Below are 12411 nucleotides of genomic sequence, written 5' to 3' on the forward strand. Positions count from 1 at the left end.
TCGCCCACTGGATGGGCGACAGTCACCCTGTCGCCCATTAGAGGGGCCACAGACACCTATTTTTGAAAATTTGACTATTCGACATATATTTTTGAAATTTTGTTTTTTTTAATATAAAAACGAAAAAGGTCCTAGACGTAGTGGCAAATGTTTGGGCCTTCTGAGCTAGACAGCACCCAGCCCGTAGCCTTAAGGTTGGAGCCTAAATTAGTTAGAAGCTTTCGGCCCGTTCGGATGGCGGGCTGAAATGGCTGGTGGAACAGTACCTGCTGGCACGTATTGTTGCTGCGAGTGCGGTAGCTCACCAGCCAGCCGGTAGTTTCCAGAAGCCGTGCGAGTGCGGTAGCTCACCAGCTGGATCTGTGGGACTGCACGGTGACATTCTCAGTGTCAGCGACTTTAATGTCACCGAGAATGTTACCGCGGACAGGGGGTTCCACACGTTAGTGACTAAATGTCATCGTGGAATGTCATTGAATTTATGTCTGGATCTGTGTCAGCTAAACAGCCCAGCCAGTCCAGCCTATCCGAACGACCGTTTATGTTGTTCCATGTGTTACTATGGAAAAGCTTATATGGACTCTGATTTTATTTATTTTGTACAAACCCAAGCATATACCATGCAGTCAGGTAAAACCAGTTTAATTTCTTTTTGGTGAAATGTTTCGGGTGAAATCTTTCCAAATAACCTCTTACATGATGTTTGGTTGGAAGCTATAGTCGGAAAGAACGAATTTAGATGCAAAAGGTTAAAAATCTCAACTCCCATTAATCACTTACCACCTTAAATGGAGGATGGATGTATCTACACCTAGAACTTCTCACTTCTAACTTCTAAACCCCACACAAAATATTCTAAAGAATATCAAACCCTTAAACTCCTACTCTCTCTTTTTTTTGCGGGTATTAAACTCCTACCCTTGAATTCTTGATTCTCTCTAGTACAAGACAAACAAATGAATAGAACGAAAAATGGATTCTCCCCACCAGCTCCAACCACTGATTTTCATGTCCCTACCCATCATTTGCCAAACGGTTTCGCCGTTAGCTTGGCATGTTGCATGCCCGAACTATTCTACTTCCAGGCTGCCGGAGCAAGCAAGCGGCACACCGACGTGCCAGCGTGCTCCTCTCTCACTATCTCGCGGCGACCGCAGGTCCCACTAAAAACTGACCGTCTGTGCTGCGGCCGCTTCTTCCCGGCCCGACTCGACTCGGCGCTCGGCGTGCACCGCCCCGGCAAGTAGGGGCGGAGAGAAGAGATGAGCCTGCCGCTGCCGCGGAGCGATCGCCGCCGCCGGCCGACCCCCCGTAGCCACAGGCCACCGGATAACGCGCGGCGCAACGCAACTTTCCAAGGAGGCAAGGACGCGCGGCGAGTCGGCCACACCCCGCCCTTCCCATCAAAACCCCCCGCCTCCGCGCGCCAATCACCAGCAGCAGCAGCAGCAGCAGCTCACTCTCGCCTCGCCTCCCCGGCACGGGGAGCCATGCAGCCCGACGCCAACTCCCCCTCGCTCCGCCTCGCCCGCGTCGCCGCGCACCTCAACCCGCAGCGCCCGCAGGTCGGATGTTCCTCGCCTCGCCGGCCACGGCTAATCTACTCCTCCCGACAGTCGGGACTGAAACGTCAAGGGTCGGTTGCTTGCTCGGTGCGTGCAGATGGAGGAGGAGGGCGCGCCGGCGCTGAGGCCCGCGGCGTGCCGCGCCAAGGGCGGCGCGCCGGGGTTCAAGGTCGCCATCCTGGGGGCGGCGGGAGGGATCGGCCAGCCGCTGTCGATGCTCCTGAAGATGAACCCGCTCGTGTCCGTGCTGCACCTCTACGATGTCGTCAACACGCCCGGGGTCACCGCCGATGTCAGCCACATGGACACCGGCGCCGTGGTAACATTTTCGCCCCCCCCCCCTTCTAGTTCTTTCTCGCTCGATCTGTGTCACTTTGCAGAGTGATGCCTGCTAACTCTGTGTCTGTGATGCTGTTGTACAATCAACTGGGCATTAGCGGCCGATTGGTCCTTATGGGCTAATTATGCCAATTGCCGCATAACTGATCGATTTGGCATCTTGTTTAGTTTCTTGGTTGGTGTCACCCAGGTCCCAGCTCATTATGTTATCTATTTATGGTACATGGGATTGCGATGAGTTATCCGCACATAATCACTTGGCGGCGTTCCTTATGTTTGCTGGTTGTTGTGATTACTCAGGCTGATGAAGTTTCCGAAGTGATTAAAGATAAAATGTTTAGTAGTACCTTTTTTATTCAGATATGACAATGGAATCTACAATTTCAGCAAAGCCTTTGCCTGAATCATCTGAACCTTTTTTCTTTTTTTGAAGAGAAAATCATCTGAACCTTGCTTCTAATGTACACTTAGTCCTGCAAATAACTATGAAAAAGTTTCTTTTCAGGTTCGGGGCTTCCTTGGGGCACAACAGCTTGATGCAGCACTTACAGGAATGGACCTTGTTATCATACCCGCTGGCCTCCCTAGGAAACCTGGAATGACAAGGGATGATTTATTCAACAAGAATGCCGCGATTGTTCGCATACTTTGTGAAGGAGTTGCCAGATGCTGTCCTGATGCGATTGTGAATTTGATCAGCAACCCAGTGAACTCAACTGTACCCATTGCTGCTGAGGTTTTTAAGAAAGCTGGAACATATAATCCCAAGCGTCTCCTTGGAGTCACAACACTTGATGTTGTGAGGGCTAACACCTTTGTGGTATAAAACCTACCAAAATTACATTGCATATCATCTCTTAAAGAGCCTTGGCATATTTACATAACATACTCAAGTACCATCAGTGTACCTCTCTCTTGGTCTTTTTTTTTTTTGAACGAACCATTATCATAGGCTGAAGTGCTTGGAGTTAATCCAAGAGATGTCAGTGTTCCTGTTGTTGGCGGGCATGCAGGGGTAACCATATTACCCCTCCTCTCCCAGGTACTGATCATGTGCTGTGCTGATGTAATAATATGAGCAATGTTAATCCCCCATTAAGGAAATATTATGTAGCCTCTGAATATTAGGTGCTGGTTTGAAACCTATTTATCTCCAGGTCACCCCTCCAAGCTCATTCACTCAGGAAGAAATCAAATATTTGACGAACCGCATACAGAATGGTGGCACAGAAGTTGTGGAGGTACAATGATATTTCAATTTTATGACCCTGAAGTTAGGCTTAATCTATATGATAAATTTTGCCTTGCCCAAGCTCTTCATATGATGTTCTCTGCGTTTAACAGAGATGAGTTTTACATGCCTGAGTAAGCATTTATGACTGATAGATATAATGCTGTCGTGGTGTGCAAATCCACAGCCGAGTGGCGTAGTGCACCCGCCTAAACCCAGAGGATGAGTACTCGGGGGTTAGCTAGGATTAGCCCAATCTCGGTGATAGAACGCGATGAACACAGCAGGTTTAGAGTGGTTCGGGCCGCCGGAGCGTAATACCCTACGTCCACTGTGTGTATCTGTGTTCTAGCGGGCGTGCTCTCCCTTTTATATGTCCAAGGGGAGCACGTACACTGAGCGGGACCCCGACATGTGGACCAGACGATGTATTATAAACTACACTTTGGCCTTCAATGCCTCAGATCCGGAGATCTTGTCGTCGGCTTCCGTGCGTAGCTTCTGATCAGGGATGGTCTTGAGCTGTCCTGTCATAGTAGAGTCTAGTCTCTGCAGCCGCGCATCGAGGTAATGATGAAGCGCCGAACTACTGACCCAGTCCACTGTAGCAGCGTGCACGGTTGCTCCAGTCAGTAGCTGGTCATCATGACTCGTCGCCCATGCGCGCGGCGCTGAGTCTTTAATGCTTGCCTTGGTAACTGACGATCCGCCTCTGTAACTGGCGATCCATAGTGTGGACTGACAAAAGCTGCCCCGTGCCCAGAGGCAGCAGAGCCCGCCTCAACCACTCGCACTTAATGCGGGTGGGTGAGGGAGCTTCCAGCGGAAGGTTTGCGCCCGCGTCTGCGTGACACGTGGCGGCTCCGGGCCCCTCCCGATCAGCTAGCTGAGCCGAGAGCTCACGGGGGTCCGGATAGGCACGTGGAGGTCCCGGACCCATCTGCGGGAGTCCGGATGGCACGTGGAGGTCCCGGACCCACCTGCGGGGATCCGGGTCCGCGGCCACAGGTGCTGAGCATTTCCACCTCTGGGACACGTGGTGACACTGGACCCGTCCCCGAGCGGGAAGCGGGTCCGGGACCGTTGGTCCGGTGAGATGGAGTCGGACCCCAGGGGTCCGGCTGCTCAGCTCCTTAGTGCGTAGTTACGAATAACAACACGAGTCTTGGCACAGTAGGAGTGGGTACCCCAGTTGCAGGGTACCGACAGAGGCCCCCGGACCCGCCTCGGGAGAGGCAACGAACCCGCAGGTGGGGCCACTACTGTGAGCAACTTGGCTGCTTCTGGCGCCCAGTGGTGCGCGCCGCAAGGGTCTTGTCCTGCGTCGTCCATCCTTTGGGTCACCTGCTGCATCATCACTTTGGACCTGCACATGACTCAAGGTAGATGCTTAGTAGCGTGCCCACGGGTCCCAAATCCTATTAGCTGTAATCATTTGAGATAGACAGCTAGGTTAAGTGAACGGAGCTCAAGGGGCCGGCCTTTAGGTTAAGAGAAAGTCCGGACCTCCAGGTTCCCAGTCGTAGGTACTACGGCACTCATTCACAGGAGGTGGTGCGTACAGGCTTAGGGTACGGAACCAGGCTAAGCGGCTACACGGCTCCGGACCTCCCCGGAGAATGAGTGCGCTTCCCTGAACCTGCAGGTTCCCAGGGGTCCGAACCCCTCTCTTCCATGAGGGCTCTCGAGCTAAGTCACTAACTAGCCAATTCAATTCGTACCACAATCACCGCACAAGAGTAAGAAGCCACGTGGGGGTTAGCACAAACAGAATGCGTAGATTGAAATTGGAATGTAACATCCTTAGAGGCGAACTGAGAATAAACTTTTCCTTTATAACTAGATGTACATAAGATGTGCGATGTAAGCCAGAACACGGGTTTATGAGGCCGGAGCTGTCCGGACCTCCGGGCCCCCAGTCTTAGGTACTACGGTACTCGCCCTAGGGAGGTGCAGGCTTAGGGTACGGAACCAGGCTAAGCGGCTACATGGCTCCGGATCTCCCAGGAGGGTGAGTACGCTTCCCTGAACCTGGTTCGCAGAGGTCCGGACCCCTCCACGGGGGAGGCTCACCGGACTGGACCACACGGAAGTACTACCTAGTTACAAAGGAAAATGTTTTATTCCCTGCTGAGGCTCTAAGGGTAGGACTTACAGAGATGTAGAGTCGGGGGTGCGACCGGAGTCGGCTTTCCGCTAGAGAGAGCCACCAGAGTCGGCTTAGTGCGACCGGAGTGGGCTTTCCGCCGGAGCGGGCTTGGTGCGACTGGAGTCGGCTTTCCGCCGGAGCGAGCTTGGTGCGACCGGAGTCGGCTTTCCGCCGGAGCGGGCTTGGTGCGATCGGAGTCGGCTTTCCGCCGGAGCGGGCTTCCTCACATGAGTGAGGTATGCTGCGAGCTGCGATTTGTCGTTCCGCCGCTCGCAGCTTGTGAGGGGGCCCTTGACGGGCGCCCTGACTCTTGCCGACGTGCAGCGCGCGCCGCTGCCGACGGTGGCTTCTCCACGGGCACGGTTGCCCCTGGCGCAGGAAGGCGAGAGGCGTGTGGCGCGGATGACGCCACACCCTCCGTCATCTCCACGTCGTCGTGGTGGTGGGAGTGCTCAACCACCCGAGCCATGAAGATGGGCAAGAGATGAGCTAAAACTAGCTAAAGCTCCCCCTACCTGGCGCGCCAAATGTCGTGGTGTGCAAACCCACAGCCGGGTGACGTAGTGCACCCGCCTAAACCCAGAGGGTGAGTACTCGGGGGTTAGCTAGGATTAGCCCCAATCTCGGTGGTAGAACGCGATGAACACAGCAGGTTTAGAGTGGTTCGGACCGCCGGAGCGTAATACCCTACGTCCACTGTGTGTATCTGTGTTCTAGCGGGCGTGCTCTCCCTTTTATATGTCCAAGGGGAGCACGTACACTGAGCGGGGCCCCGACATGTGGACCCGGCGATGTATTATAAACTACACTTTGACCTTCAATGCCTCAGATCCGGAGATCTTGTCGTCGGCTTCCGTGCGTAGCTTCTGACCATGGATGGTCTTGAGCTGTCCTGTCAGAGTAGAGTCTAACCTCTGCAGCCGCGTGTCGCGGGGATTCTGGGGTACCCACAGCCGGGTGGCGGAACGCACCCGCCTATTCCCAGAGAGGGAGTGCTCGGGAAGGTACTAGGCGATTGGGCTAATCTGGCTCTGAGACAAGCACACAAGAACACTCGATCTAGAGTGGTTCGGACCGCCAGAGCGTAATACCCTACGTCAACTGGAAGAGGTTTTGATCTTGGTTGTGTATGAATCTATCATCTGCCGGGTCTTGGCTTATTCTCCGCCTGAGTTTTTCTTCTAGCGGGCGCCCCTTTTATAGATCAAGGGGTGCGGATACATAGGACGTTGGGGCCCCGACAAGTGGGCCCAACGTGACTGTGCAGGATACTGCGCAGAGTATTTAAATGGCTACAGTGGTTACGAATCTTTCCTCCGATATGCTTCCATGCCCTGCTGGCCCTCTGACGAAGGGTGGTCTTCTCTTGTCCCGTCAGCAAGGTGCCCGTTGGGGGAACGTAGCTTGCGGCGTGACCTGTTGAGGCTATTATGTAGGCGTCATAATGGGTGAAGCCGAGCCGTCGTATCCATCTGTTATGGCAGACTGACAGGCACGGCGTGGGCGGCGCCAGCAGCCCCACTATGCATCTTGGTAATACGCGATCAATAGTGCCCCCTGGTCAAAGAATCGCCTCGGCTTCTACTACATCAATGCGGACGTCCTCCTACCGCAATGAATATAGCGGTAGCTGAACCTTAATATGGAGACCAAGCGGCTTTACATACGTGTCTGCGCTTGCAGACACGTGGCAGCTCCGGACCTCCCCGAGGCGGGGTGTCAATCCCTTCCCTTAGTGGGGGTCCGGTTACTATAAAGGGGGTCCGGACCTCCACGGGAGGTCCGGAGCCCCCGGCCGTTTGGGCTGAGCGCCTGCTTCTTCCGGAACACGTTGTGCTCCCGGACCTTTCCCAACCAGAGGACGGGTCCGGGACCGTTGACGGGTGAATAGGGCTTCCGGACCGCAGGGGTTCGGCTGCTGAACGTAGTTAAGGATAACTACAAAGCTCTTCTTGCCTAGACACAGCAAGAGGGGGTACCCCAGTCCTGGGGTACCGACACCGCGCATCGAGGTCATGATGAAGCGCCGAACTACTGACTCAGTCACTGTAGCAGCGTGAACTGTTGCTCCAGTCAGTAGCTGGTCATCATGACTCGTCGCCCATGCGCGCGGCGCTGAGTCTTTAATGCTTGCCTTGGTAACTGACGAGCCGTCTCGGTAACTGGCGATCCACAGTGTGGACTGACAAAAGCTGTCCCGTGCCCAGAGGCAGCAGAGCCCGCCTCAACCACTCGTACTTAATGCGGGTGGGTGAAGGAGCTTCCAGCGGAAGGCTTGCGCCCGCGCCCGCGTCTGCGTGACACGTGGCGGCTCCGGACCCCTCCCGAGCAGCTAGCTGAGCCGAGAGCTCACGGGGGTCCGGATATGCACGTGGAGGTTCCGGACCCATCTGCGGGAGTCCGGATGACACGTGGAGGTCCCGGACCCACCTGCGGGGATCCGGGTCCGCGGCCACAGGTGCTGAGCATTTTCACCTCTGGGACACGTGGTGACACCGGACCCGTCCCCGAGCGGGAAGCGGGTCCGGGACCATTGGTTCGGTGAGATGGAGTCGGACCCCAGGGGTCCGGCTGCTCAGCTCCTTAGGGCGTAGTTACGGATAACTACGCGAGTTTTGACACAGTAGGAGTGGGTACCCTAGTTGTAGGGTACCGACAAATGTAATGCACATCAAATGTATGTGTTATTTTCTTTCTACATAAAACCTGCTTAGCGATGTTTTTTATTGGAAATTAATAAGTAGTGGAGCAAAACACATCTTGAACACACTTGTTTCATGACTCCAAAGTCCAGAAAATAAGACCAAGTATTTGGCCATGCTTGACTTGTAGTAAGGATTATTAGCTGTGGTACAGTGAAATTCTTCTTGCTGAAGGCATACCCTTTTACATGCCCTCTATGCATTAGGCATTAGTTCTAACTTCTAACAATATCTCAATAGTCACAATGAACTTTAAGGAAAGTATATTTCAGAATATCTGTTTCAACAACCATGAATGAAGTTGCTGGTGCCATTAGTCAATCGACATTGCATAGCTCTACTTGCATATCCTAAAGCATATACATCTTTGAAATTGCCACTAGTCCAGTTTGAACCATTTCTCGAATTATTGTCGTTTCCAATTAATTGAAAACTGTCCGATTAATTCTGTTTCCATTTGTCACTCAGGCAAAGGCTGGGGCAGGCTCTGCAACTCTGTCAATGGTATGTCATATATGGCTGCTTACTTCAGATACCTGACTACCTGAGGCAAGTACTTTACTAACACAACAAACAACTCAGGCTTTTGCTGCTGCCAAATTTTGTGATGCATGCTTGCGAGCAATGCGGGGTGAAGGTGGCATCGTGGAATGCTCATATATTGCGTCTCAGGTATCCTTACACCAAATCTGTAAATCCATACTTCCAATGGTCTGAACGTTGTTGAATGTTCAGAACACTTCAGAGATCTGTACTTATTTCTGGTAATCTTGGTCTCAGGTGACAGAGCTGCCGTTCTTTGCAACAAAAGTGAGGCTGGGCCGTGGTGGAGCTGAGGAGATCCTCCCTCTTGGACCTCTCAACGAATTTGAGAGGTACCTTAGGACCACTCAGTTTGTCGCTTAATAGTCCGCTTATCATTGCGTCAAAATCTTTACATAACAGACTCTCTCAATCTCAAAAATTACATGAGAGTAATACTTCTGCCTCTTCGGATCTACAGAGTTGGCCTGGAAGCGGCAAAGAAGGAACTGAGTGAGAGCATTCAGAAGGGCATCGCTTTTGTGAACAAGTGATACGGAGGAAGGGATCGTCCCCGAGATCCCCGACCGTACATAGATGTAAGAGCGTTGTGATATAGTGCTCCTATACCTGTAAATATCACTTTTGTAAAACAATAGTAAAAAATCTAATTACCCTTTAGCAAATTGCATGGAATAAATTTTTCGTCTTCATTAGCGGACAACATTGTGCTGCCTACTACAAGTGCATGCTCGCCTAGCCACAGATGCTGGTTCGGCCTGAATTGTCCATTCATGCGCGCGTTTTTGACCTGTCGCCGGCCCAATGGGCCTTAGCAGAGGCTGAGAGAGGTGCTGATACCTGAACTGCCAGCCCGTTCGCAGTTTGATTCACATGTTGTGTGTGCGTCTGTTTTTTTCCCTCGTACGCTACCACTTTCTGTGATTTTCGTTGACACTGTGCCACTACCCCCTAAAGACCTAAACCGAATTCCACAAGATCACCGTAGGATCACCGCACATACGGGCAAGTGTAAAACAGAGCAGGAAAGCCGAGTCCACAAAGTCCCTCTCCTAATCCTAGCTCAGCTTGTACCGTCGGTAACTTGAGAAGATGATGCTCTCCTAGCTAGTACAGTAGAGTGTAGACCAGCCTGTCCTCTGCTACTTTGTAGTCCCATTAGGGCAGCTATCACCCAGCCAGAGTTCTAAATAGCCGGTTATAGCCACTGTCATAGTCTGCTATATACTTTGGAAGAGTAGAAAGCTAGAATATCCATCTCTTAGCTCTAAAAGGCTAAATCTGCTCATAGCCAGCTAAATTAAGGATTGTTTAGCCAGTTAAATCATATAATTAGCCTTTTATTTATTGTTAGTTTAGTATTGAACTTCGTCATTTACAAAATTTAGTATTTCAATCGATGATGAGGGAATGAAGCCTAAGACGCACTTCAGTACATGAATTTTTTATATGATTCATGTAAATTTTTTTTATTTCATATATATGTGCAAAATTACTGATAGATTTATGCATGCTGCTGAAGTAGAAATGCATTTGTGAGAAGCTTCTAGAAGTTTGGAAAGTATGCATGAACCATAGTTACCATGCTTTATGGTGAAATATGGAATACTCTAGAAATTAGATATTTGTGTGGTTAGATAATATGAGAAAAATTCTACAGTTAGATATTTTGTAAAAAGTGTGTAGAAGATGAAACATGACAAAACCATATGTGCTATGAAGTCATATAATAGGGGTGCTCCCCTTCCCTTTTGCCCTACCATGAAATAAGAGGTCTTAAGTAGGAGATGGCAAGATTGTTATGTAGTGTAGTAGTGTCATGATAGGGTAGCGACATAAAGAGTACCAGAGTCTTGTGTTGTACTAAATTGTGGTGAATAAATAGTTGAGTTCTTGTATACAGTTGGTCTCTTGTATTAATGTCTAGGTGAACGTCTTTTTGGTGTACTGTGGATATAGGGTCCACAGAATAAGTGGTATCACACTACTTTAATACAGCTTTTCGGAAGTCAGTGTAAAAGTTAGGGATGTCGATTTCTAATACATGGTATTTACAGAACCGCTAAATGGGTTTGTTAGGCTATAGCCCGCTATAGTCTTTGTTAGTCTCTACAATGCCATATTGCTCGCTATTTTAAACACTAGGAATCTCTAGTCTCAAATAAAAAGACAGCTTCTATATTCAATATCCACATTCTAGAGATGAGTTGTTGGAGGATATATAATGAGCCATTCCACATAATATATAATAATGAGCTGCGTGATGCCAAATGGGCCATACCCACGGGCCATAGTTGATTCCTTGGGCAAGACAAATGTATCCAGATTCACCCCGAGTCGTGTTCCACGAGTTCTTCACCAAACAAAAAATCTAGGCCATATGCTCAATCATAAGCCACCATAGTGAGGCATTGACTCCCATAATTATAGCTTAGGCCATCCAAAATTCCATGCAACCCAAAAACAATTTATAATAAGAATGACTGGTTTTGCTTAACCGTATAAAGAAATTTCTTCTAGTCCATGAACATATATGAGTGTAACGACAAAAACTCTCATCATCTTTATGAAAATAGCCACCGGCTGGCAGCCAAGAGCACATTTGAAATCCCATTCTGAACCACCTTCTATCACACTACGAGACCTCCATATAAAAATACTGCAACATCATTTACAGGTGTTTGCAAACAACTTGACTGTATCTGCATATATAAATAGCTCCCTAAGCCAAATAAAAAGTTGAGACCCCTATGATAATACCAGCAAATATTATGAACAAAAGACATTCAAATCAAGTAACTTTTACATAGTATCAAGAGTTTCATCTAATATTTGATGATACGATGATATATATCTATATCGACTTCATACAATAATTTTTTAATTGCTAGTTCTAGGCCACAACATTATTATTTTTTAAAAAAAAATTATAGGTAGTCCAAAACTACTCCCTCCATCATAAAAAACAAGTAATTCTAGAAATTCTAGGAGAAATTAACAATAATGTAAAATGACCATGTTTGTCTCTATTTATTTCCCATATTTGATACTAATTGATTGGTGCATGCATATCTACTTTCTAAATAGGGTAAATGAATTGTTTTTAAGATAAATTTTAAATTTCAGAATGACTTTATTTTTGGAATGGAGGAAGTAGCTAGCTAGCGAAAAACTACGAAGGTATCAAATCAACTAGAAAAAGTATTACTGATCAGTAGGACTCAAATAATCCCAATATATATCTCTCACCGATATTCAAACAATCTAATTACTTGACTGCTTAGTGGTCAAGAAATACTGATCTGATGGTTATTCACAAGTAAAATGTGAAATAGCAATTAAACTAAACATTAAAAATCCCTACCTTGCATTGGCTCCGCTTCCTGCCTTTTATGCATGCTTTTGCCCGCAGCCCTGCACTTCTCTGCTGTATGCGACGACGGAGACGTATTGACGGAGGCATGGATGCCAGCACACCACGAGATGCGTAGAAACTCACTGGCTCATACGTATCTAGACAGTCAGTGTTTCATCGTTTCATACTTTTGTCTCTCGACTACATGTAATGTATTCATCTACTGCAAATATACTTGTGGGTGGGGCCCTTGATCTCGCCCACCCCCCTCCCCTCCGTGCCGGGCCTCATTGTTAGGTGATTAACAACGACATCTGATGACTCGTCATGGTACTTTTCTTATGTCTTCAGTTTCAATTTCTAAATCATGATCTCTCTTTTTGTTTACTGGTTATATTCTGTTTTGGAGGCTGGAGCCTAGCCAATGCAAGCATATAGGTAAGCTAATATAGACACCACAAGTCATTGCCAACTGGGACAGGATGTAGTGGAGGATCATGTGCCTGAGGCTATCCGCACTCGTCATC

General features: G+C 49.1%; 1 protein-coding gene across 1 annotated transcript; it reads left to right on the forward strand.

Moving 5' to 3' along the window:
- Positions 1-1201: 1201 nt before the first annotated feature.
- Positions 1202-9232, forward strand: LOC120649599 (malate dehydrogenase, glyoxysomal-like). Its single transcript, XM_039926439.1, has 9 exons — positions 1202-1565; positions 1663-1884; positions 2410-2724; positions 2857-2946; positions 3062-3145; positions 8455-8490; positions 8569-8658; positions 8767-8861; positions 8990-9232. Exons 1-9 carry the CDS (start codon positions 1263-1265, stop codon positions 9060-9062), a joined length of 1308 nt encoding a protein of 435 aa, XP_039782373.1. The 5' UTR covers positions 1202-1262; the 3' UTR covers positions 9063-9232.
- The last annotated feature ends 3179 nt before the right edge of the window (positions 9233-12411 follow it).

The sequence above is a fragment of the Panicum virgatum genome, chromosome 9K (genome assembly GCF_016808335.1).
Source record: "Panicum virgatum strain AP13 chromosome 9K, P.virgatum_v5, whole genome shotgun sequence".
In the NCBI taxonomy this organism is placed as follows: domain Eukaryota; kingdom Viridiplantae; phylum Streptophyta; class Magnoliopsida; order Poales; family Poaceae; genus Panicum; species Panicum virgatum.

Bases quoted from the DNA above. Each gene is read 5' to 3' on its own strand.
- LOC120649599 (XM_039926439.1), top strand. From the start codon at position 1,263: ATGAGCCTGCCGCTGCCGCGGAGCGATCGCCGCCGCCGGCCGACCCCC. The intron at 2,725-2,856 runs GTATAAAACCTA...CCATTATCATAG, and splicing joins TGAGGGCTAACACCTTTGTG to GCTGAAGTGCTTGGAGTTAA. The intron at 2,947-3,061 runs GTACTGATCATG...ATTTATCTCCAG, and splicing joins TATTACCCCTCCTCTCCCAG to GTCACCCCTCCAAGCTCATT.